The sequence below is a fragment of the Haplochromis burtoni genome, unplaced genomic scaffold (assembly GCF_018398535.1).
Source record: "Haplochromis burtoni strain Fernald_Lab_line unplaced genomic scaffold, NCSU_Asbu1 Contig_63, whole genome shotgun sequence".
Lineage (NCBI taxonomy): Eukaryota > Metazoa > Chordata > Actinopteri > Cichliformes > Cichlidae > Haplochromis > Haplochromis burtoni.
Window position 1 is genome coordinate 602,216 of NW_024582424.1, and position 23,722 is coordinate 625,937.

Consider the following 23,722-nt stretch of genomic DNA (forward strand, 5'->3'; position numbering starts at 1 on the left):
CAGCAACTTTCAATAGACATAATCTAATTGCTCCTAATGGAAAGACGATTCGTGAGAAATAGTCGGAATATATAAAATCAGTAATAGCATATGGGCTTGAACTATTTGGAGACCTAAACAATTAGCAGGACAGAGTCCACACGATAAGTCATTTACTAATTATTAATGAAAACTATACATATATTAAAAGTGATTCCCAAGACAAAGAAAAAGTTTCATTTTCAGTTTAAAACCAGATGCCAACAACAACGGATGTGCACGATTTTAAGTTTATTAACAACAACCGTGATAATTTCTTGCATGCTTTTATCTTTATATTATGCCGCTTTAGTTTGCATGGAAATAAATGTTTATTTTCTCATTATATTTACTGTAGATGTGTGTGTGCAGAGATGCGCTCCCTTCAGTTAACGTGTCATGAATTGAAGTCTCTTTCCAGGGACTTCGAATCCCAGACTATAATTTAGGACAATGACTGCAACGACTTTCCCAATTAGACTTTAGGTTGGTTAGGTTAGAGGGGCTGTCAGTTTATGCTATGGGCAATGGCTTTATTGCTCACTAACCATCATTTCTTTAGAGCCTATGTGCTAATTACTCTGGATGGTCCCAGAGACGGAGATTATAAATCCATTAGCACTGAAACCCTCGTGGTTCCACAGTGCAAACACTGTAATTTTGTAGTACACCAAAAAACCAAACTTTAAGTACCAGGAGCTAGATGAAGGGAAACAGATTTTTCAACAGCGTGTGTACTTCTTAGGAAACCAGCGTGGAAGGAAGCCTAGCGTATATCAATCAGTAGCTAAGCCCAATACACAGGGAAAAACTAACAGAAAATTAACTGACATGGGAAAATGTTTTATCAGAAGGGCTTGTGACTGTCAGTGCCCGGAGGGTTTGCCTTAAAAGCGACCTGCTTATATTACTGTGTCAACTTAATGCAACACTGTAATCAGAAATGCTCAACACAACGCAATTTTAATATTGTGAGGACTATTTTCATGCAAGTTTGGGAAATAATTTAGTCTCATTCCCCAAGTGCCTGTCAAATATCCAGGGAGAGATGCAGCCCTGAGCAACAAAGTGAATTAGAACGGGACTTAATACCTGCTTGGCTGAGTTTAAAGAGGGCAACGCAAAAAAACCAAAACAAAAAAAATAAAAAAACTAACCGGGGGTTCGTGAAGGCATCTTACCCTTAAGGTAATTTATTTCAGGGAAACCGGGGGGCCAAAGGTGGAATTCTTGAGAAATTCAACAAGGATAAGGGAGCTTTAGGAATTCTGCACGCAGATTACCTTTCATCCCATCCTCACATTATCCGACAACACACTGTAGAAATATAGCCCAGCGACAGAAGAGCGAGATTACTCTCCGACACAGAAGAGTGCAAAACCTTCTTTCTTTTTTTTTTTAAGTATTGCGATTACTTCTTAAGCGAACAAGAAGCGAGAGACAGACGAGGAGAGAAAAGGAAGAGGGGGGTCAGCACAGCGGAGGAGTGTTTTCCTGTGCGCTTAATGTTCAGATTGTCCTGTCACTGCCATAGCGCTGTAGTGGGTGACGGACTCACCTATGAGAGTTAGCTCCCATTTCAAAATATTTATGGCAGAAAATTTCACATCAGACAGCATTTACGAATCTAATTAGTTCGCTTCTGGTAACTTTAACACACTGATGTTTACATTATGGGCTATGGTGCCTTGCGCTGACTGATGACCTTTGGTGATACTTTGCCATAGTTTTCCCATCCCTTCCTTCTAATTTGAATGAGTGGCATGATATAAGCACTGCACTATTTTCCTCTCATTTTTCCCTGAAAAAAAAAAAAATCAACACACAGCAGGGGATTAATTAGAAATGTAGTGTAGCTGAACCATGAGCGACTGAGCACGCTGCTGCAGTCTAGTTTACATCAGTACAGAGGAAATCATTTCCCAGTAATTCTCTGAGGCAGTTTGAGTGAGAGGCATATTCGTGCAGATTTACCAACTTTAAAAATATTTTGTGCCATAAATTGATCTATACTGTATGAGAAATATGTCTTAACATGTAGATATTATCACGTCACACAATTTCTAAGTCGAGCAACTATTAAAAATATTTACATCAAAAGACACACACACACACACACACACACACACACACACACACACACACACACACACACACACACGCATGCTGACGTTTTCATTTAAAAGGAGTGTGTTTTAGTGTGTGTGAGGGCACATGTGTGTTAAAAAGACAGCAAAGTGAAGGTGTGAAGATGGCCTGTGTTTAGTGTCCAGACCTGGCAGATTGTGACCTTATCAATGTGAAACTCTTAAGATAAATTATTCATAGCACCTGTTTGATGTCTCCGGCCAAAGAATGACAAAGGTGTGTGATTTAAAATGCATCTCAAAGCCATGAATATTAGCTACTGCACTACCTGTCTCTCTCTCCTTTTTTTTTATTTTAAAGCTGAATAAAAGAGAAACGGGGAGGAAGGCTGCATTTTAAACAACAAAAAAATGAACAATTTGTTTCCCTAACAGGGGCACAGAAGTGTCTGGAAGTGCAGTCACATTAAGTGAGTTGCTGCTTCGCTTTATTTGTAGATGAATGAATAATAATAATAATAAAAAATGCTCTCAAACATGACTGAGTTCCGCCGTTTTCAGTATGCAAGGCGTAGCTGCCATCAGCCAATTGTTTTAATTTCATATGACTCACAGGTGTCTGCTGTTTATGTGGGTCACTGAAACGGGCCACACACATTGTCATTTCCTGCTATGTCCTCACTTTAATTTGAAACTTGGAGGAGAGAGTTTGTTTGAGTGATTCCGTGTGGTTAACCTTGCCCTTTGCAGCTAAGTTTGTGTTGTTTGTCACCTCACAGGCAAAGAGGAACACGGTGGCCTGCCGCTTGGACACACAGTGGGACATGTTGGTGTGGTGAAGGGCTGACACTCGGATGAGATGTAATTTATGGCAAGTGTTGTGTGGTCATAGGACAGTGACAGTGACGCGTCTGCTTAGAAGCACGAGAATTGCGACCACTTGCCACGAAGAGCGGTAAATATAACATAAAAGGTGAATTAATCATTACTTTGATTTTAAGGAGCTGCTCTCTTCGAAATCCATTGCCCAGTCCCGATTTGTTCTGTTTCATTATGTACAGGAGTGTGTGTTTATCGAGTACACTCCAAGCTTTTCTACTCAGAAATGAATCCAAGCATCCTGGAACTCAAATTCTTCTTCAGTGCTTTGTTTTGGAAAAAGTCTTTGGTATGCTTTTGGGAAACTGGCAGCTAATCTTTTCATAGCTAGGGGTCAACATAACACTCGGTTTTAATAAAACAAATAAGACTGGGATGGATATTAATGATGATATATACAGATGTAGTGTGCATGAGCTTGAATTATGTGTGAGAGCATGCAGAAGGAGAGACACTCTCACACATTTGTGTGTTTACTTGCCTGTGTGTGTGTGTGCGGCCGTGAGATAGCCGAGTCAGTTTCCCTCAGATGTTGCCTTTAACCTTTAACCCCAGAGCTGAGGTCAAGCCCTGACAAATGAGATGGTCGAGTTCTGGCCAGATCTGCAAACATTCCACAACAATCTTCTGTCCTCCTCCTCTCCTCTCCTCTCCTCTCCTCATATCCGTCATTCCTCACCCCTTCACTCCTCTCAGTGTGTCTCTTCTACGGCTTCGAGAGCGAGTCAAAGAATGTTCTCACTGCACACAAACATGTTTTATTGTATTTGCTGTGGGAATCTTAAAGCACACACACCCTTCAAATTAAGAATTACAGCACTGGTTAAATTTAATACCTCTGACATCTGCCGTGTTTACAGAAGGAAGGAAAACAAAAGAGTATGATCTGAGAGGAGAAGCTGCGGTAAAGATTTGGATATTACAACCGTGCACTTTGAAAGCACACTGTGTGTGTTTGGAAAGTCTGTCAGTGATGTCAAGGATGAGAAATGTTGCAGTGTGGTTTTTTACACACGCTGCTGGCTCTAGCATTTCCGGCAACATTTCTCACACTGCCTCCCTCACACCATCCGCTCTGCTGCAATATCCCCACATTTTTCCATCCTTTCGATTTTTCCCCCTCCCCTCCACTCCTCGTTTTCCATCCCTTTACTCCCTTTACCCTTCCTCTTTGCTGCCCCACCCACTCCTAATCTCAACCTCTCCCTTCCTTCTTCCTTCACCCTCCACATTCACCCCCCTCCTTTTATTCCTCCGCCCACAATATTTTTTCAGATTTCTTTCTAACATGCCGTTCCTCAGAATGCTACCACCTGTGTCTTGAGGAAGAAAGGAGCCAACCACCCGCATTCCTTTTACCAGGAGCTGGTAAAGGTAAGTGGAGCCCCCTGTTAAAATAAGGCAGCAAATAAAGGTTTTGTTGTAGTGTTTCTGCATAAACTGTCATTTTATTTAACGCGATGAACCTCACCACCCTTCATCAGCTACAAAAGTCACTGTTATATGAACACACAGAGTCACCATCGATGACTGTGCAGCCACAATTGTTGCAAAGGAGCCTCGAGACCAACAAAGCTGGCTGAGACAGTAGCGCCGAATGGATCACGCTCTTGAATTTGATTTCATAATGATGTAAGATTACTAAGAGGCAATGCAACACAGCAAAGATCTTAATAAAAAACACATCAATCTTGATATGTGTGTATGTGTGTGTTTTTCCACTCTTCGCTCCCACTTGAATTGTGGTACCATTTGACGCCGAGTGTTACAAGATTCAACAGACTGTGCAGCTGCTTCACGTGGATCTTGGCCTGGACAACGCTGTCTCCTCACAGGGAAGATGATCACATGTTTCAATCACACAGATAGATCTGCGCCCTGAGTGGCTCTGTGCTGGGGCATCACCACAGCAAATCTCAGCACACGTATGGAGCACACTGCTTTGAATAGTGAGATGGTGATCTGTTTTTTAGTGTATTTTTACCTTCACAGACAAGCAATTAGTGAGCTTTTTGCATATTGCTCATTAGGTTCCTCAGTTTCTTAAGAACAAAGTGAAATCCTGCAAAGCTCCAATTACTGACATTTTTCTTTCCTTTCTTTGACATCTTAGTTATGTCCATACATTACTGACCAGTTGGTTGCCTGTATTTTCAGTGCGAAGCAAATTATAAAGCTTTCATATGAATTTCAGCATCAGCCATTAGCCCTGTGGGGTTGAAATAGCCATCACGTGACGTAAAAAAAGAGAGAAAATATGTGTATAATCACAACCGTGCCTGTGTGCATGGTGTAGTTTAGCTGATTGTGTTTACGTCCCTTTTCTCCTCCTACTACTATGTATGTCCACAGGCAGCTCAAGGATGTAAAGGCAGGGCTCAGAGCCACTCAATTCCCTGCCACCACCCACCGTTACCACAGTGTTACTGAAGCATGGATGTCTGCCCCTGTCCCCCAGGGGTTTGGTCTCCCCACCCGCCCTTCTCCCCCCACCCTTTCTCAACCAACATGCACCCACCCATCCGCCAAGCTCTCCTCCTCCCTGACTTGCTCCCTGATTCAGCGTGTAAAAGCGCCCCCTGAATGATGGATTACGGTGTCACTGCAGCCTGCGAAGGATTAATTTGTTTCATTGATTTCTCTTTAGGCAGAATGCCAGCGTCTGCCGCTTCCCACCTTTTCCCCAAGACTCGCAGCTGTAATAGACGGTAATGGCCTAAGACAAATCAGCCCGTTTCTTGTAAAAATAGCACCAAATAACCCTCGCCACCTTACACCATGCACTCAACTCACAACCCCATCAGGGGGTGGCCGTGGAGATGGTGGCGGGGCATCATGGGAGTATTTGATTCATCCTCAGTCTCTATCACTCTATCTGGCTTCCATGCCGCCATACCTCCTTATCCGGTGCTGCATGTGAGGTGAGCATCCAGTCGCCCTAACAAAGCCATAAGTCTGCCGTACTTACAGCTTCCTCTCAGGCCTCACAATGGATGGGTAATGACAGCACTGTCTGGAGGGGGCTGTGGGAGTTGGGCCATTCTCTCCAGTAATGGAGACTGTTACAGCCATTCTCTGCACACCTGCAGGAACAGCTAACTGTTAACCACTGTGATCTATGGCGAGGCCTTAACGCACTAGGCTAAGGTTGAAGGACTGTAGTGACACGAGTGAATTAGTGCATGTCACCACAACATATCTTTTTTGTTTTTCCTGTCTTTGCTGTGGTACATGAAGTCATTCTACTGGACACTGAGCGCTATGGAAAATCATTGGAGTTATTCACAAACATATCTGCACCAATGAATCAGTTTTGGTACAGCTCTCAGCACAGCGAACTGACTATCTAGCATTTCTGACATTCACTGATTTAACACAGACATAAGATGCTGCCACATCTTTACTACTCTGTCACTGCTTTGAACGATGGGAAACCCAAACTGCCTGTAACATTAAGCGCACCACTACAGGCTGACTGTTCTCGAATGCTTTCCAGTCCCAACGAGATTTATGAGCAAACCCACATCCATTAATCCATTGTTGATTTGCTGTGGCTGCCCCGCAGGGCTTTTGGGATCAGATATCATACAGTACTGAAACTCACCCCGTTGTGCAGAAGCAGAGACACCCTCACTGGTGCTAAAAATGTTGCACAATGATTTAGGAAATGAAGTCTTCCTCAGTGTTTAAATTCATTGCACATTTCAAATGTCTGCATCTTCAGAACCTGAAAGATACGCACTGACAGAAACGATGCCTCTTACATTAAAAATGACAACATAAAAGTGAGTGACAACCCATATAGGCCTCAGTATCAGTGAATTAGAGCGACTCCACAATGTGATAATGACCCAGGCTGCAGGGAAATCTCATCAGCTCTCTGCAATCAATTTAACAGTGTTTACAAAGCCACAAGCTGAGGCTTGTGCTTGGGGACGAAGCACTGGTCACCTGGTGTTCCACTAGATTCCCCCGCTAAGCTGGCCTCTCCTGGGTAAACCTCCACAAAGCCCCCTCATGTCTGACACCACCAGGTCCTTCAAATACTCCTCTCAGACAGAGGATTAGGTAATCTCACCATGATACTGTCTTTTTCTCTATTTCTATCATTTTCCCTCTCTTTTTGACACACTCTCTCTATCCCCCTCTTCTCATACATTACATCCTCCTTACCTTTCTGCCTCTCTCCTTCTGGCCTGTTGAAGAGCTTGTTCTACTCATGGCACATCTATCCTCGGGAGTCCTTACCTTCTTAAGTGCCTCCAGAAAAGGTTAGTTGGCAGGTAATTGTCCAGTTGTGGCTAGGCTTATCTTAATTGTAGGTGCTTAAGTGCAAGCTACACTTCCATTGATAGAGAGTTTTGCGTCAAGTAATGGGAGGAGACAAGAGGATGATATGAGGAAAAGATTTAGCATTTTAAAGTGCCTGTGACATTTTTCCTATGGATACTTGTACATTGTGCTTCGGAAATGTGACATAAAATATTTATTCAAATCTATTATTTGATATGAATAATTTTTATATATATTTTTTCCTAAAAATCTTTCCCTAAGCATCAGTGGATAATTTTATTAGAGCTAACCCTTAATGAAATGCAATGCTCACAGTGCAAAAATCCAAAAGACCAGGTCTTCAGCTGTTTTAAATCTATACTATTAACCATGTGATCATACATATATCCATGTCAATAGGAAGCTTTAGGGGGGTTAGTGTTTGCGTTGCCCCAGCCAAAGGTCATGACTGACCAATAAAATATTTCTAAAGCACCATCAATAACTCAGACATGTAGACTAATACAGTATTAGACTGTGGGAAGGCAGAGGAGACCTGCTGTGCTTGCTTCAAGCAGAATGAATGGACCAAAGGCCAAAAGGTTACTGGACAGACTTATGCCTGGTGCCCCTGCACCCCCTCATATGCGCATTTGATAGCGACAGGGGCAATTATAAAGGTATACTTCAGTAGGTCAAATGGGAGAGGGCAAAGTGCAGAACCTTAAAAGCACTGGCTGGAGTCAAAGGTTATGATGCACATAGGGCATCATAGAGTGTGCCGAGTAGGGATAATGGAATCAAAGCAATAAAGACACAGTGATATATTCTCTTCATTTATGTGTATTTTCATAGATAGACACCTAGACAACTAAGAATCACTTGTGATCAGACTCTCAAACTAAGGCATTAAATGTTTGGATTTCTCTTTGCAGTGTGTGCATTCATATACTGTATGCATTCTGCGGAACCATCAGACTGAAAGGCTATTAAATATGAATAGTCCAAGGTCATGGAAGGTCGTGGCACACATTTAGCATGAGTGACCAATGCCAAATTTAAAGGTCAAAGTGGAATTGCTTGAGTCGGAGCAACACGGCGTTTGCTCTTCCACATTTATGAATCCCATTGGTGGTGATTTATGGAGGGGGATAAATGTATGGACGGGAAGAAAACACTCTCTTTCTCCTACCCTGTCAGACTCAGTAAATACACTACTCAGTCATATCACTCACCATTTCACAGTGAATCGCCACTGTATGCTTCCTGCTCGGATTAAAAACTGTCTTTGTCTTGTCTTGCCTCCTCCCTCCAGCTCTGGGGAACACACTGGAGGTATTGTTGCTATTCCACAAGACTATATATTAGCATTTCAGACAGCTGTGGTACAAAAGTAGTGTTCAAAGTCAGTGGTGTGCTTTAGTTTTGTACCAATTCCGTTGGTAGATTTGATGCTGTAACAACCATGCACAATAGAAGTCCTCGAATGAAGCCAAAAACACTCTAATCTGCTATTTTATAAAAATCTTTATTTTTATTTCAGCCACTATATATTTCTAAACCCCTTTTAGAAATAACTGCCATCCCTTTTTCGTTTTTATAGCCTGTTTTTCATGAGTTTTGTTTACTGTCATTAAGATTCCAGGTCATTTCAAATTGCTCATGTTGTAGCAGGTCACATGCTTATCCAGCAAATCATTGGTAATTAGGAGCAGTTTTCACTCCTCTGTCCTCTTCTACAGCGAGGCTGTACACCGCATTTTGCAGCAGCAGCCTTGCTTTGACTGGGCCAGCAATTAACTCAATATCCCAGCTTTTAGAGTTTTGTAGGCCTTTTGAACGTGAACATGTTCCCCATGTATCTTTGGCTCTTTAAATGTGAAAACCAGCCCGGCAATGGTGCACCACAGCCTTTTGCGAACTGCCCCCAAGTGATTCAGAATCCGGCCAGAGAAAAATTCTAAAAGAAAACATGCTTTTGAACTGCCGGCCAAAACGGAAACATGGTCTAGTAAGCTGCTTTTTAACCTGGACCATAAAGATCTATTTTCCTTTCCTCCAATGGTAATAAATTTGCTTTTTTCCCTTATTACACATATTATATTTTTCCATGGGAAGATCAAAGGGTGATAATGCGCAACACCAGTGCATATTACTTGACACTTTACATTTAGTTCTCCATTAGTGTACAGTTCAGGGTGTTTGCAGGTTCAGGATGCCAAAGATTCTTTTAATAACAGTAAACCTTATAGCAAACCAATCTGATGATTTTTCTTGGAAAAAAAATCACCTGCATTTCTTCCTTGTTTCGACTTACAGGTCAGCTGTGAGGATCGCATTCTTACCATTTTAATACCAGCATTGGCGTTCCCCCACACTCCAGCGTTTACACCATCCTTCCTTCCCTGTGAGAACAACATTTCCAAAGGCCGTTTATATACAGGACAAGTCCTGTGTGATCTGTCACATTCATCTCTATTTCACATTCACCATGGGGCATTTGAACCACATCAGAATCTATTAACGTCATGCAGATCCAGCCCCTGCTGACAACACAAATCATGATAAGATGGAGCAGTGACTCTATAAACACCCTCGCTTATATATCACATCATATGAGCTGGACTGGAAGGCAGATCTCACTTGTCGTCTCTGTGTGATCGTCTATTCATGCGGTTGGACTAAAGATATGAATATCATTACATCACTATCTTAAACTTATGTCACCCAACCTCAATCAAACAATGGATATAAACAGCCCTGCGTGTGTTTATCTGTGAGAGCATCCGTCACTCTGCAGTCGGATTTCCAGCTCAACTGCTTGTGAGGACAGATTTACGCTGTAATGCATCAAATCAACAGACCTTTACAGTAAAATATGACTTTATCAATAGGCCTGATCAATAGTGCATGCGAGACGTTGTGTAATTATTACAGAGGTCTGTATCAATAAAACTGTCGTGCATGAACTCCTGCTAAAGGCTACTGAGCTGGGAGTCACAGACTGTCAAAGAAAGGTTTGAGTCTTGGCCCTGACATGTTTTGATTACTGTACGTAAGGTCATGTTGTTAATGTAATATAAACTGTGAGTACACGGTTGGCTGAGATCAAATTCAGGGTTGGGAAAGTTTTACTATAATATTAAACTACTGCATAGCAACTTGTCTAGAAGTAAATTTAAATAGTGTTTTATTTAACAATTAATAGTGCCAGGCCTATTTAAAAACAGTCATTGTGAGCGAGTGTCTTTGCATCTCTGCCGACAGTAGAGATTATAAATGATAGAGACGAGCATGACTGTCTTTACTGGAGTGAGGATCATTTGTCCTGAAGCAAGGCAATCTAAAAGTTGAAGAAAGACTGTCAAAAAGAGCTTTGTATTACACTGTGGTGGAAGCACTCTGCATTAACACACACTCACATACAGTCACATACACACATACAGTACGCCACAGAGACAGCGCGTGAGGCAGGGACCAATGAGGCAGTTTATATCGGGATTTTGTTTCACAGCCATGGCCTCCTGGGAGAGAGGGGTCTGCCAATAACACTTAAGAGACAGAGCAGGAAAAGTAAGTGCTTTTATTACAGCTCATCACTCATGTAATTTCTGGCAGCATTTGTGATTACAGATCAAGTGATTGACTAACTACACATTCGGCGGCTGAGTTATGAACCGGGTGCCTACCATTCCAGCCCCAGCAGATTCTCAGTGTCAGCTGTAACTCATCTTCTCCCAGGGTGCTAAATCAAAGAGCACACCGCAGCTGGAAGAGTTAAATAATAACTTGAGCTTTATTGTAAATCTGCCAAAAATTAAACCTGCACCAACGTCATCCTGGCCCTGATGTTGTACTGCGTGGGGTGAAGAGGCTGGATGGAGGGGATCAATAGAGGCCCTGATGGAGGTATTGATGGATGACAGGTGAAGTGGGTGTGTACGTGCGCGCGCGCGCATGCGTGTGTATAAGGGGTGGGATTGAATCACCCCGGGGTTAGGTAGAGAGCACCGGTCAGGGTGTTTAATCGACAGGTCTCACCTTGAATCGATTGGCAGGAGTCTCGCAGGGCAAAGACGTGATACACACACAATCAGCACTAACTCACACCAAAACAAACCGTAGGGAGTGGAAGAGAGACGTGGGTGGATGTCTCAATGCCATCAGTGCTGCCTTCCTGCAAGTAGTTGCTGGGCTTGTTACTTGGAAACAAATTTAAGACTCAATTTAAAGGCACTTTTTAAATTTTACTTGTCATACTCGAACATTACCATTCCTTTACATACCTTTGCTTGGGCGCACCAAATTTGCAGTGGTATAGTAAATGTATTAAGCACTTTTTCAAAGAAATAATGAACTTTGCATGTATTTGTCTAATTTTCCAGTAAAAGCCAAATACTATACAATGTCTTACAACATTTCTCAAAATATTTTTATTGAGTGATTGTGGATACAGTTTATGGAAAAAAAAATAGAATTGAATACAAAATTTAATACAAAACAAAACTTCTCATGTTAGAACATAGGTAAAGAAAAAACAAACAAACAAAAAAATTAACAAAAAAAACGCAACCCAGGAGCGGCAATTAAAACTAACAAACCCTTTCCTTACAAACAATTTCTTGTTACAACAAAAATCACAACTTACAATAACTGAATATAACTTAAAAAAAAAAAGCCAACTTGTTACATGACAGACAGGTGTTTTTAAAGGTGGATGATAAAAGGTTTTGCACTAAGCATTTAGTTAAAGAGCCAGTTTGCATACCACAATAATAAAGGACACACTGACAGACATGAAACAAGACAACAAAGACAAAGAGCAAGCTCACATTATCTGTGCAACAAATCAATTTCCTCAAACTGAAAAGAGCCACAGTGGCAAACACATGTGACTCATACCGAAGAGACGGACAGCCATGAAAATGCCTCACCGTGAAAATGTCTTACAAGAGGCCAAGATCCGAGAAGGCGTTATGTCTTTAATAAACAACATACTGTAAGCATTAAAATGAATGTGGCGCAGTGTGTAGGGTAAGAAACAGCAACCCTCAACCTTCTCAAGTTCTGTTGAAATGATGTGATTCAAGGTCTCAGCATTTTCTACACACGGCTTTGACTGTAGGGCATTAGACAAAAGTCTAATGCCTTCAAATAAGGTCAAGTTTCAGGAGTGTTGTTGACTGAGATGGCTTATCGGAGGAATGTACTTGCCAAATCAGAATGTGTGATCACAGGGGTAAATTGGACCCTATTAATGCTCATCTGGACTCTGTTTTGGAGAGCTCCTCCAGAGCAGAAGGTTGTTTTTGCAAGCAAAAATATTTAGCTTTATATCCATTATCAAGTAGATAACAGAGAGCACAATTCCATAGCCAGTGATTTTTTTTGCGGCTTTCGGTTAAGAAATATACATGTTTAGGATAACAAAAAAAAGTTGCATACATATTCACTTGGTTCACTGGTGGGCAGAAGTAGACCTGTGAATTCTTGGAGTAATGCCAAAGGAAAAAGCTTGTCTTCTGTTTGCAGAGTACTTTTTAAATGGCTTAGATGAAGGAGGAGTTTGAGAAAGAGAGGTTTCAACCTGCGATCTCAAATGGGAGGAAGGGAATGTGTGAACTTGCTGTCCAGAGCTAGAGATTGAAGAAGATCTGTAAATGGAAGACTTAAGGCCACTGTGTGGTCCCGTTCTTGGATGGTGACAAGAGGTTACAAATTGAGTTCCAGGACATTTCACAGGAGGTCTGGGTGCAGGCCTGAGCTCGGGGCTCTGCTAAATGCTGCTGTCGCCTTGAAAAGATAAAGATTTATGAAAATATAAGTACAATATATTGTGACAAACTGGAAAAACTGGAGTTGTAGTTTTGTTTGTGATGACTATATAAATAACTCACCTTTTGAGCCCCAGATGAAATTCTGCTTTGAGCTTGTTGTCCCTTTGATAGCTGGGGGAGAGTGCCAGCAGTGGGCCTGTATTGCTTGCCGTCTGACCTAGGTAAAAGATGCAGTGTAGTGAAGACTACGTGAAGACTGCCTTGACTATTTCTGCATGTTCTGCTCCTTGGCTCAAACCGCACTGCTGTCTGACAACCCTCTGTATCATCCCCCTGCTTGGATTTGATTGATGAGTGGCCACTTCCTGTCCCATCCGTTTCTGTTGCAGACATTGCCTCATCTGTGTATGGTTTTTGTTCATGTCTTTCTTTTTCCTCTGCACTTTCACTTTCTTCATCTGTCTCTTGCTCCTCAAAGCCTTCTGGACTTTCCGAACCTTGAACCAGTTTGTGTTTGACATGTCTGGAGCCCTGTCAGGTGGATACACACAATCTTTTAAGTTGTTTTTACTATGATATGGGTAGTAATATTGTACAGTCAGTTTGATTGTAGAGTAAACTTATAGGAAACAGAGAATTTCAGCAATAGACATCAATATTTATGTTTGTCATATAACATGTATTGCAGTCAACAATGTGCTCATTTATGAACACTTGTTTGAGTCACTTAAAAAAATATAGACTAACACCTTGTGTTCTGTCAATTCATCCAAATCTTCCAGACTTGCTGAAACTTAGTGTTGTGCACATTTCTGGGAAGCCAGTGTAATGTTCTTCATGTTTGGAAGTGATGTATGCATTACTATGGCATTACTAATGTGGTTACTTTATTGTTTTTTGTCATTCTGCTATAATGGACTACATTTTAAAATTCAGCAATCACATTACAGTCACTAATCCCTTTATTATTTTGACAATTTAAGTTTCAGCTTTCTCTTTCTGTACTGAGAGACCCTGGAGCACATCTGTGCCAGTGCTGCAGTACCTCTGCCCAGTAAAAGATCATCACTGCCAGGAACACTTCCCGCCCTGACATAAAACTGGGAGGGGAAAGCTGATTCAGGAAAGCAAATTAAGTTTCTAGAAATGCCTGTTAAAACAACACTGAGGCCAAACATGGTGCATTGGACAAACTGTATCTAATCCCTTTATAACAAAGAGATATTTGGCAATGTTAAATATTTAGCTGATGTGTGTATGTGTATGTGCATGTGCATGCTGCATGCCTTAGATGTGTATATATGGAGGTGAGAGAATGTCCCTGGAAAGGTTGCCTTCATCAGTGCGCAGTGTAATTCTAATTGGCTTTATTAGTGGGCTTAAATCTAATACCATCTCTGTGCCCTGCCTAAGGCTTTGAGTGTGTGTTTGTGAGTGTGCACCTCTTTTTTGATGTTTATGCCTCAACAAATTTCTTACAGAACATTTACAGAGTAACATACATGAGTAGATGGACTAAAACAGCTCTATCAGACGGTGGAAAAATACAGTTACATTCCCTCCTCTAAATGAGCCTGATGCAGCGTATTTCTCCAGTCTGAGAGTAGAGCCCCAGTCAATAGGCAAATACAGCATTTAGACGTTCAAGTTCATTGAAATAGCTGCACTGTAGCTCCAGATGTAATGATACAGACTTAAGGCAAGAGAAAGCAGCATGGAACTGCTCATTTGACCCCATTTAAAAACTTGATACCAATTAGAGAGTTCTGGGTGTAAATAATTTAGGAGATCTCTCTCACTGAACACACAAATAATGTTATGTGCATGCACACATATATGCACATGGATGTGCATGGGCTCTGAAACACACTAAACTACGAATATATGCACACTCCTGTGCGCGCACACACATGTACGTGCGTAAAGATTCCGCTGTGCTCTGGAAACAGACTTCTTAATGAAGCCTTCCCGAAGTGAAAGTAGAGCAGAAATACATACTGGCCCATTTCTGCCTTCAGTACACCCTCCTTGCCTCTCTCCTCTCTCCCTCGCTCTCCCTTTCCCTCACCTTCTCCACATCATTTGTTTTATGCATGTTTCATTGTCTTTCTCTTTTGTCTCAATGAGTTAAATCACAACCCCTAATTTATGGCTACAGGCAAAGACACTTCTACAAACAAACTGGCTGATGAGAGGGGATGACTGAAAACATACGCGCTGAGCGGTGTGTGTAAATCTTAAAATGTCTGTTACTGTCTTTTTATCTGTGGTTATTTACATAAGAAATGACAGCATGTGTAAAAGAATGACTGCGATGCAAAATGAAAAAGGCTGCGCGCTCGAGGAGAGGGGAAGTGAGCAAGGGGGGTGAGAGAGAGTAAATCCAGTGACACTGAGTGGGGAGCACTCAGGTGTGGTGAGAGGATTATACAAAACCCTGAGTATGAATGACAGTAAACACCTGAATGACAGAGAGACGGGGAGGGGTGGAAGTGTGTGTGTGTGTGTGTGTGTGTGTGTGTGTGTGTGTGTGTGTGGGTGTGTGTGTGTGTGTGTGTGTGTGTGTCTGTGCGTGACAGTTTAGTGGCCTTCACTGATATTCTGAGAGGTAAGTGAATATATATTCACTCTGATGTTTTCACAACTGTGCTGCCTACTTAAGTAAAACTTGCTCTATTGTATCCATAGTATATACATTATGTCTCTCCCCCTCTCTCTTTCTCTCCATATATATATATATATATATATATATATATATATATATATATCATAAACTACTGATATGTTCATTTACACCATGCATAAAGAAACTGAAACTATTAAATGCAAAGCAGATTTGAGCAGCAAATGATGGACGGACGATGAGGATGTCAACAAGGCAGGCAGGGAGTGTGGAAGAGAAAGATATCACTCAGGAAAAATCCACAGCAAGAGATAGGGAGCTGTTGGGTTAGCGAGTCAGTTAGATTTAGCTTTACAGTATGTAAGTCAATAAAAAGGCTGTAGTGCAAGAAAGAAGAGATATGTTTATCTTACCTGTGCCGTGTTTTCTTTCTCTGTGTGCTCTATTGGTGAGGGTTTTCTGACAAGGTCTCTGAAGTGAGGAAGGTCTCTGAAGTGAGTTTGAGTTTCTGGGTGAGCACACTGTCTGTTCTTCTTTCTGCTCTCTGAAGCACAAACACCTCTCAGCAATTTCAATATACGTTATAATACCTTTTTATGTTCCAAAACTGCATGTGTATGTTCTGTAGTCATCATATACAGAAGCTGGGCGTCAGTTTCTAATTCTGTGCTGCTAAATGAGGTGTCAAACTTTAGAGCCCCAGTGATTTTTTTTTTGTTAACCTGAATAGTTAAGTTGGAAGAAACAATTCTTTTTTCTACATGCCATTAGCAGGAGTGCCACAGCACACTCAGCTCCTGTTGTGGAAAGCTCAAATGTGTTTTTAACCTCTGGCTTAAGGTTAAATTCAGAAGACAGCAATGCATGTTGATTCCTGGATCTCCTCTTAGTGAAATCCCTCACCTCTAGAGCTATATCACTGTACAGCGCTGACTCTACATGAAGCGTGACCCCGTTTCCCCCACGGCGACCCCCTCCTTCCCTTCACGGCGTTGGAAGATAGAGGAGCACAGGGAAAGGCATGCCAAGGCAGTAGACACTTTTAAGCAAAGATTAAAGGTTTTTCTTTTTAATCAGTCATTTGGCAGCAATGTTAGCATTTCACCCTGGTGCTGCTAAGGATCAATTTTTAATGCTGCTGTGCACAGAGCAGACAGGGTGATTGGCAAAGGAGAAGCTATTTACAAAGGATCTATTTACAAATTTTCCATAGAAATATGCAGAGGGCACAATTGACATCTCTTACAGAATTTTAAATAAGCTCTTCTTTTTTTTTTACTTCGTCACAAGGCGCGACCCCTTAGCGCCTGATCATCACTTCAGTGTGCGTGCGTGCATGTGTGTGTGAGTTTGTGCATGTGGGTGCACAGACTCACAAGTGCCTCACATATAAGAATAATAAAGCAACATAACTCTCTCCCTTGTGTTGCATTATCTTCATTTCTCCATCGTATGCTGCCAGGGGCTGGGTAACTAGGTCAATCAACCCTGGTGTAAACACATCACAACAATCCACCAAGAACATGCTAATGACAATGACTGCTTTTTAATTTATATCTCTCAGTCTCTCACTCTTCAGTTTCAGTAATACTACTTGATGGATTTCAGCTTAATATTGCATCCAGGTAAGCAAAAATTTTGGTAAATAGGAGGTAGTTATCTACTATACCTACTGGGCTTAAATATAAAATTGCCCCAATCAGCAATAACTAAAAAAAACAATCACTTCATGTTAAGAAATGCTTCTTCTCGGAGGATTCACAACAAATCAACTTCAACCTGCAGTAAATGTCAGGCTGTGTTTAATGGTGGCAGGTGTACAGGACAGAAGTGAGTCTTACACAAAATACAGCAAGCAAGTAACATCTTCAGAACTATACAAGTTCATCTCTGTGCAGACCCGACACCGGTGCCCTCCATGCATCCATCTTTAAGTCTACCCATGAATCAATCCATATATTCATCCATCCATCCATTCATTATGCAACCGCCTATTCATTCCTTATCCAACCATCCATTCATTCATGCAGTCAAACAGCCTTCGAGCCAACCAACCCACACACCATTGATCCAATGATTGACCCTGCATTGGGTAGATCAATACTCTCTTAAATGGCATAGTTGTAAGTGCTTAGGCACAATGGCAAGGCATTGTTTGTGTAGTTAATTTCCAAGGTAGCAAGGCCGTGCAGGGCTCTAACCAAAGTCAACTCTCTTTTATTCTCCACTTACATGATAATGTCAAAGGAAAGAAAGGGGGCACTGAAAAAGATATTGAGCAGAAAGCATCCTGTACACATGCAACAAAAGGGGCAGTGTTCCATGCAAAACTACTTGTAATGACCCAAGACTATTAGATGCTCCAGCTAAAGATGCCTGTGGGTACAGCAGGTTTACAGACACATTACTGTACTGTCACACATGCAACTAGACAGGCAAGAGTAATAGCAAACATTTAAACATTTATAGATGAAAGAAATCATGATCACTGTAATGAGGTGCAGGCTGAAGGTAAAGTTAAACGGAACCATGACACATTTCACCTCGACACTGATATTATACTACACCCTTGATTTAATAATAATAAAAAAGAATTACCATACATATCACTAGTAAAGGTATTACTTAAACAATATTAACGTGAAGTAGCAGTAGTAGTAGTAGTACAGACTCACACCCTGTATATCATTGTGCAGCCTAATGTGGCTTGGTGTGCATACAGAAACTGTGATGGGTTAGAGCTGGGGCCGGGTCTTGGCATTAAATGAGTGGGACTCTGACAAGTCTTGGAGTTCTGTCACTGCAGTTCACAGGTCTTGTTAGCCAAGGTGTCGGCAGGGGTGGAAATAGCTGTGTGTGAGTGTATCTGTGTGTGTGTGTGTGAGCTGAACATTAGACAGCACTCCTACCTCCACCTCCTCACCTGACACCAGCAATAAAACTAAACAGGCCAAGGTGCTATGCTGTGTGCATGTGTGCGTGCGTGTGTGTGCGAGTGTGTAACTGTGTGTATGGATGTGCACATGGGAAAAGGGGGCATGTGTGCTGCAGGGTTGTTGTTGTTGCTGTCACCAATTTGCCGGGGCCTCCAGACGGGAGTAGGAGCAAGGTGACGGAGCTGTGGCTTGATAAACACAGAAGCCCTGCTTCGATTTCCCATCCAGTCCACTTTGGAAACACATGGCTCTTCTTGGGCGCTCTTGGCCCAGGGAAGAAGAGATTCGCGGTGGGGGGTGGGGGGCAGCAGGGGGAGAGAAGAGGGAGAGCCACAAGAGAGACACAGTGATGGGCATGTAGTGAAGGAAAATAGCAGTCAGAAAGAAGGCAGAGAGAAGAAGTGATGGAGGGGAGGTAATGTATGTGGTACAGCTAGGAAGAAGGTAGACAGAGGTGACAGGCCTGGTGGAATCAGCTCAGGTGTGCAGAGGGAGAAAAAGAAAGATTAAGAAAGGAGAGGGGAGGAGGGGAGTGATGTGAGAAATTTGAGTGAACCTCTAAACGTCTTACACTCTCAAAAAGATAGACACATACAGTCAACCATCTCTTCACAGTGTGCTTCTTTCAATCTTTCACTCTTTCGGTCCCTCCATCTCTTTCTCTTTTGCCTGAAAAAAAACTTTGCAGTGTTCCGCTTTTCATATGACATCAGAAGTTTAAAGACCAGCTCCAGCTGGAGGCGCAGAGGAGTGTCAGTGAGGGAGGTGGGGCACTGAGCTCCCCTCTGCCCCCCTAGAGAGTTAAGGAGATCACATTTTAACCCCCTCCAAACCCCACCCTGCTGCTCCTCTCCTCCATGCCTTAACACCAACATAAGAGGACAAGTGTGGGCTCTAAGCACCAGTGATCAAACACGAGCGGCTGCTGGGTACGCTAGGCTCAGGACTGTTGGCCTAATAGGATTGGAAGCCCCCAGGTGAGCCAAAGGACACCTCCAATCAGTGTGATTAGCCAAAGGCTGCTATAGCACCGACTGATGTACAGTACTAAAAAGGATCACATTGGTTGTGAAGAATGCAAGCAAGTAATGGAGTGTAGTGTCATGGTTGAATGCGCATGTCAAAGTGTTAGGCTGGAATGGCAGAGTTTAAAACTGCATGTAGTTTTAATGTGTCAGAACGATCTCGAGGTTTTGACTGTTTGCTAATCATTATTAAGTTCACAGAAGCGTATAATGTGCAGAGCTGAATAATAAGCTTGGCTTTCTGGCTATGTGTAAAAAACAGAGTAGGCTGTGCATCTAGGCACATGGCCTTAATACAAGACTGCTCAAGCACAGGCACACATAAATGTGGATTTCTATGAGTAAAGTCTCGCCATCCACATGTTTACTAACACATACATGAACGGACAAGCACATGAGCAACATGCCCAGATACGCACTCACAGACAGGCTTTTATAAACTCATCAAATCCAAAAAACAATTACCAGAGACTGAGCTCATCACTGACTAAGCAAAAGTCATTCAGCGTGTAAAACACACAATATAATTAGCACACATCAAGCTGCTGGGTCCTACTGTGCATTAATGATGCTTCCCTCTGAAGTGAATTATGGTTCGATGAGTGAGAAAGTGAGTGAGGAGGGGCTTTGAGGAGGAACAAGACATCATTTGGAGAAAAGGATGAGGAAACCAGTGCGGAGAGGAAATACCTGAGGTTGACTGGTTTATCTTTAGTGACGCAGTCTAACTGCCCCAAGATCAATTAAACGGAGAGACATGAATCTTTGGGAATGATGACGGGTTACTCACTTGTGGTGAGAGCCATGATGTGCCATGCCCCACAGGCAACACTGATCACCTGCGAAAAAAAATCAAATGTTTTTAAATTTTAAAGTAGTGCGAAAATTCCAAAGACATAGCTTAGCTTTGATGTTTTTCCCCAAAAATTACCTGATGTTGTAAATTTGTATAAAAGGATAAGACAGTGAGAAATGAGACTCACAAAGATGCCTAAGACCTTTGCTACATATTTTCATACTTAATATAGCACTGATCTACAGCTCTTTGTGCAAGATGAGGTCATAATGTAAGCCTGCAGGAAGTGTAACTTCTAAATCAATGGAAAGCAAATCAGTGTGGACTTACCTTTTAAGAACTTACAAATATCCAGATAAAAATCATTTCTCTGAAAACCTTGAGGCCCAAACGCACCTTTCGGCCAGCTAGTGGAAAAGGCTGGGGGGTCCAGAGCCCTTTGGGGCCTGCATGATATGTGACCCGGGAAACACAGGGGATCTGACCCCAGAGAAGCAGATCTCCACCTGCTAAAGAGAGCAAAAAAGAGGCAAAAGTTCTGAAGATAAACCAGAACACATGCAATTTCACGGTGCCACAAGGGAAATAAAATATGAAAAATGAAATGACCTTACAGACTTTTTGTTTCTCATTCTAACTAGTGTATTAGCTGCTCCTAAACATCAGTCCCTGATCACATTTTTACCACACGCACACGTGCACATGAGATCAGCTTTCTTCCCTCACCACTGAATGGAGAGAACACATTCTCAGTTGGCACCTATTGAAAAAAAACGTATACATAATATGTGCTCACCTACTGCAAACACTCCAGCATCCACTCATACTAACTCAGTCTGGCTTTTTAAACCCACCACTAATAAATTTATATTTACTGCCTGCATTGAGGACTTTTAAATTATGGCGTACAATAAACCTGGCACACACATCTCAAAAGCTCTTTCAGGGGATGTTAAAGCAATATAGTAAGCAATTTTCCAAAGTGGATTACAAATTTCACATCCAGGTTTTATTGCACATTACGATAACTTAACCACATCTAAATGTTCCGCATAAATGGGAAATATGTGCTGCTTAATATGCTATTTTTCATTTTTTAAGAAGCGCTTTGCAAACCCTGCCAAGCGAGGGAGCCTGCTGGTTTGTGTGGTGGGGGAGTCAATAATCTTTATGAGGTGGATTTTAATTACAAGGAGATAACTGAGTATCCTCCTCACGGCAAGCCTCCATCAATCTCTATTCTGCATCAAGCTGTACATAGCCTTGGCACACACGCACACAGGCATGCACGCACGCACACACACGCTCGCACGCACACACATGCAGACGCAGATACCCTTTCAGACATGATTGATCAATCAATCAATCAGTAATGTATTATTTTCATCTCAGTGAAGCAAACCTTATAAAAGCATATGAGACAGGCATTTCTGGATGGCATTTTACAACAGATGCAGCACTAACACATACATGTACATACACACAAAATACAAACACGCAGACACGTTTACCGAGACTCTGGCAGAGTAATCCGGCTAAAAAAGGTTAAGGCTGATGTTTTCCGTACGAACGACAGTCTGTGAAAGGTCAGATCAATCATGTGCTAAGCATGTCTCGTAAGCAATCCATAAAGCACTTGTTTTAAATAATAACATTTTATAGATCACTTAAAGACATAACTGTACCACAGGCAGGTATGGCCTCATGTGCCAAATGGTCTTCAGAGAGCCAAGAATTCAAATGGAACAAACTTAATATATGGCGAGTGCAGCTCATTTAATGATCCGGTGGCATTTCTAGTGAAACCGTGCACGCAGTGCCAGCAAACGTCTCCGTTCAACAATAGGCAATTCTTTTCTCTGAATGTTGCAGCATAGCAGTAGCATGTAAATGTGCCTTTCACTTGAAACAATTACACTGCCTTTTCTCTTTATGCAGAAGATGTTACGTTGGCCATGTAACCGCTTTAATTCCTGCTGAAGAAGAAGCAGTTGCCTGACACTTTGCAGTGGTGTAAATGTAAAAGCGAGCACATGGTTCCCAGCAGCGGCACGTGAGAAAATAACGAATAAGAGATGAGTTAAGAAATGATCTAGCGCTACCTGTTTTCAAACTTAGCAAAGAGTTTCAGCTTTTCAGGAATTACAGTAAAGACGACCAGGCCAGAGGGAAAGATGACATTTGCTTGGTGTGCCTCCTTATCTCTCAGTTGCTATGGCGGCAGTCTGAGATCTGAGTGGGGTAGTTTAGGGATAACTACTTGAATAACAAATCAATTCATTTTGTATATCACCTAACGGAAGAAGCTGAAACTGGGTGCAGTGCTGTGCAGTTTCATTTGGCTTAAGAGATATTGAGAGCTAATGAGGTTGAATTTGTGCTCCGAGTGATGTCATTTGAGGACACTGAATCCTTGTTGTGTTAATTAAAACTCAACGAAATAATGTAGATGAAAAATTTGCATGGCTCAAAGCCACAGTGAGGGGTACTACTGGGAAAATAAGGGTTTCAAGTTAATAAGTGGTTTTTATATATTACGTAGAGTGAATACAACTTTTAGGACTTTTTAATCACAATGAGAGATATTTGCAGTGACAATTAGACATTGAGGGTTTTAGTTAAGTAATGTTATTTAATTGGACTTAATGCTTTCAGGCCAAAATAATACAGCCGCAGGAAAGATAGGATCAAACAGTGGTCTTCTATTGCATTTTGGATGTCTGGCTCACCTGTGACAGCTGCACTGTAGCTGTCCCCAGCTCGTATCTGCGAGACCTCAGAAAGCTGTGAAGAGTTGAGAAGGCTAGGAGTCGATACGTGCAGTCTGTCCTCTCCGAGTCCAAGCTGTCCCTGCAAGTAAAATAGCGATACAGTGTAAGTTACAGAAGTAGAATAAACATTAAAACAAAAGCCATTTCACTGCTTACAGATATGATGTGTCACTATTTAACTATTCCTATAATTTTACCATTTTGCAGGCAGCAGTAAGTCTATCTTTCATCTGTTAAATCATGCTGCCCTGCCATTGCAAAAATGAAAAGATGGTTGTTATATTTGTCAAAGAGGACTTGTAGATCACCTGCTGAGTGTCATGAGCGCATTCCTGTAAAGCACTGTTATAATATCTGCTGTGTACTGCATAAATGAGATGGGCAACAGGCAATTCATCTTGGTTCAAATCGCTGTCTCTAAGGAGGAAGCACTATTTAAAAAAAAGCACACAGCATTTTTTTCATCATTCATAAGTCTACTTCTTTTTATGTTTCATTTACCACCCCTATCCAGCACAGAGCCTTAATAGCCATAGCA

General features: G+C 41.8%; 1 protein-coding gene and 1 long non-coding RNA gene across 4 annotated transcripts in view; one reads left to right on the forward strand and one right to left on the reverse strand.

Moving 5' to 3' along the window:
• Positions 1 to 2,884: 2,884 nt before the first annotated feature.
• On the forward strand, positions 2,885 to 4,679 carry LOC102291929. Its single transcript, XR_001336330.1, has 2 exons — positions 2,885 to 4,358; positions 4,500 to 4,679. It is a non-coding gene; the product is annotated as an uncharacterized LOC102291929 (long non-coding RNA).
• A 7,046-nt stretch (positions 4,680 to 11,725) lies between these two features.
• Positions 11,726 to 23,722, reverse strand: part of LOC102292338 (ultraviolet-B receptor UVR8) — a 300,520-nt gene continuing 288,523 nt past the window's right edge. For 2 of the 3 annotated variants that reach the window (XM_005922836.3, XM_005922834.2), the window contains exons 9-14: positions 23,143 to 23,263; positions 20,810 to 20,922; positions 20,408 to 20,456; positions 16,070 to 16,200; positions 13,154 to 13,564; positions 11,726 to 13,049 (exon numbers count right to left, since the gene is read on the reverse strand). In XM_005922836.3, coding sequence (XP_005922898.1) covers positions 12,993 to 13,049; positions 13,154 to 13,564; positions 16,070 to 16,200; positions 20,408 to 20,456; positions 20,810 to 20,922; positions 23,143 to 23,263 — 882 coding nt within the window. In that variant the 3' untranslated portion in view covers positions 11,726 to 12,992. The remainder of the gene's footprint in view (positions 13,050 to 13,153; positions 13,565 to 16,069; positions 16,201 to 20,407; positions 20,457 to 20,809; positions 20,923 to 23,142; positions 23,264 to 23,722) is intronic. The other variant, XM_005922835.2, reaches the window with a different exon arrangement.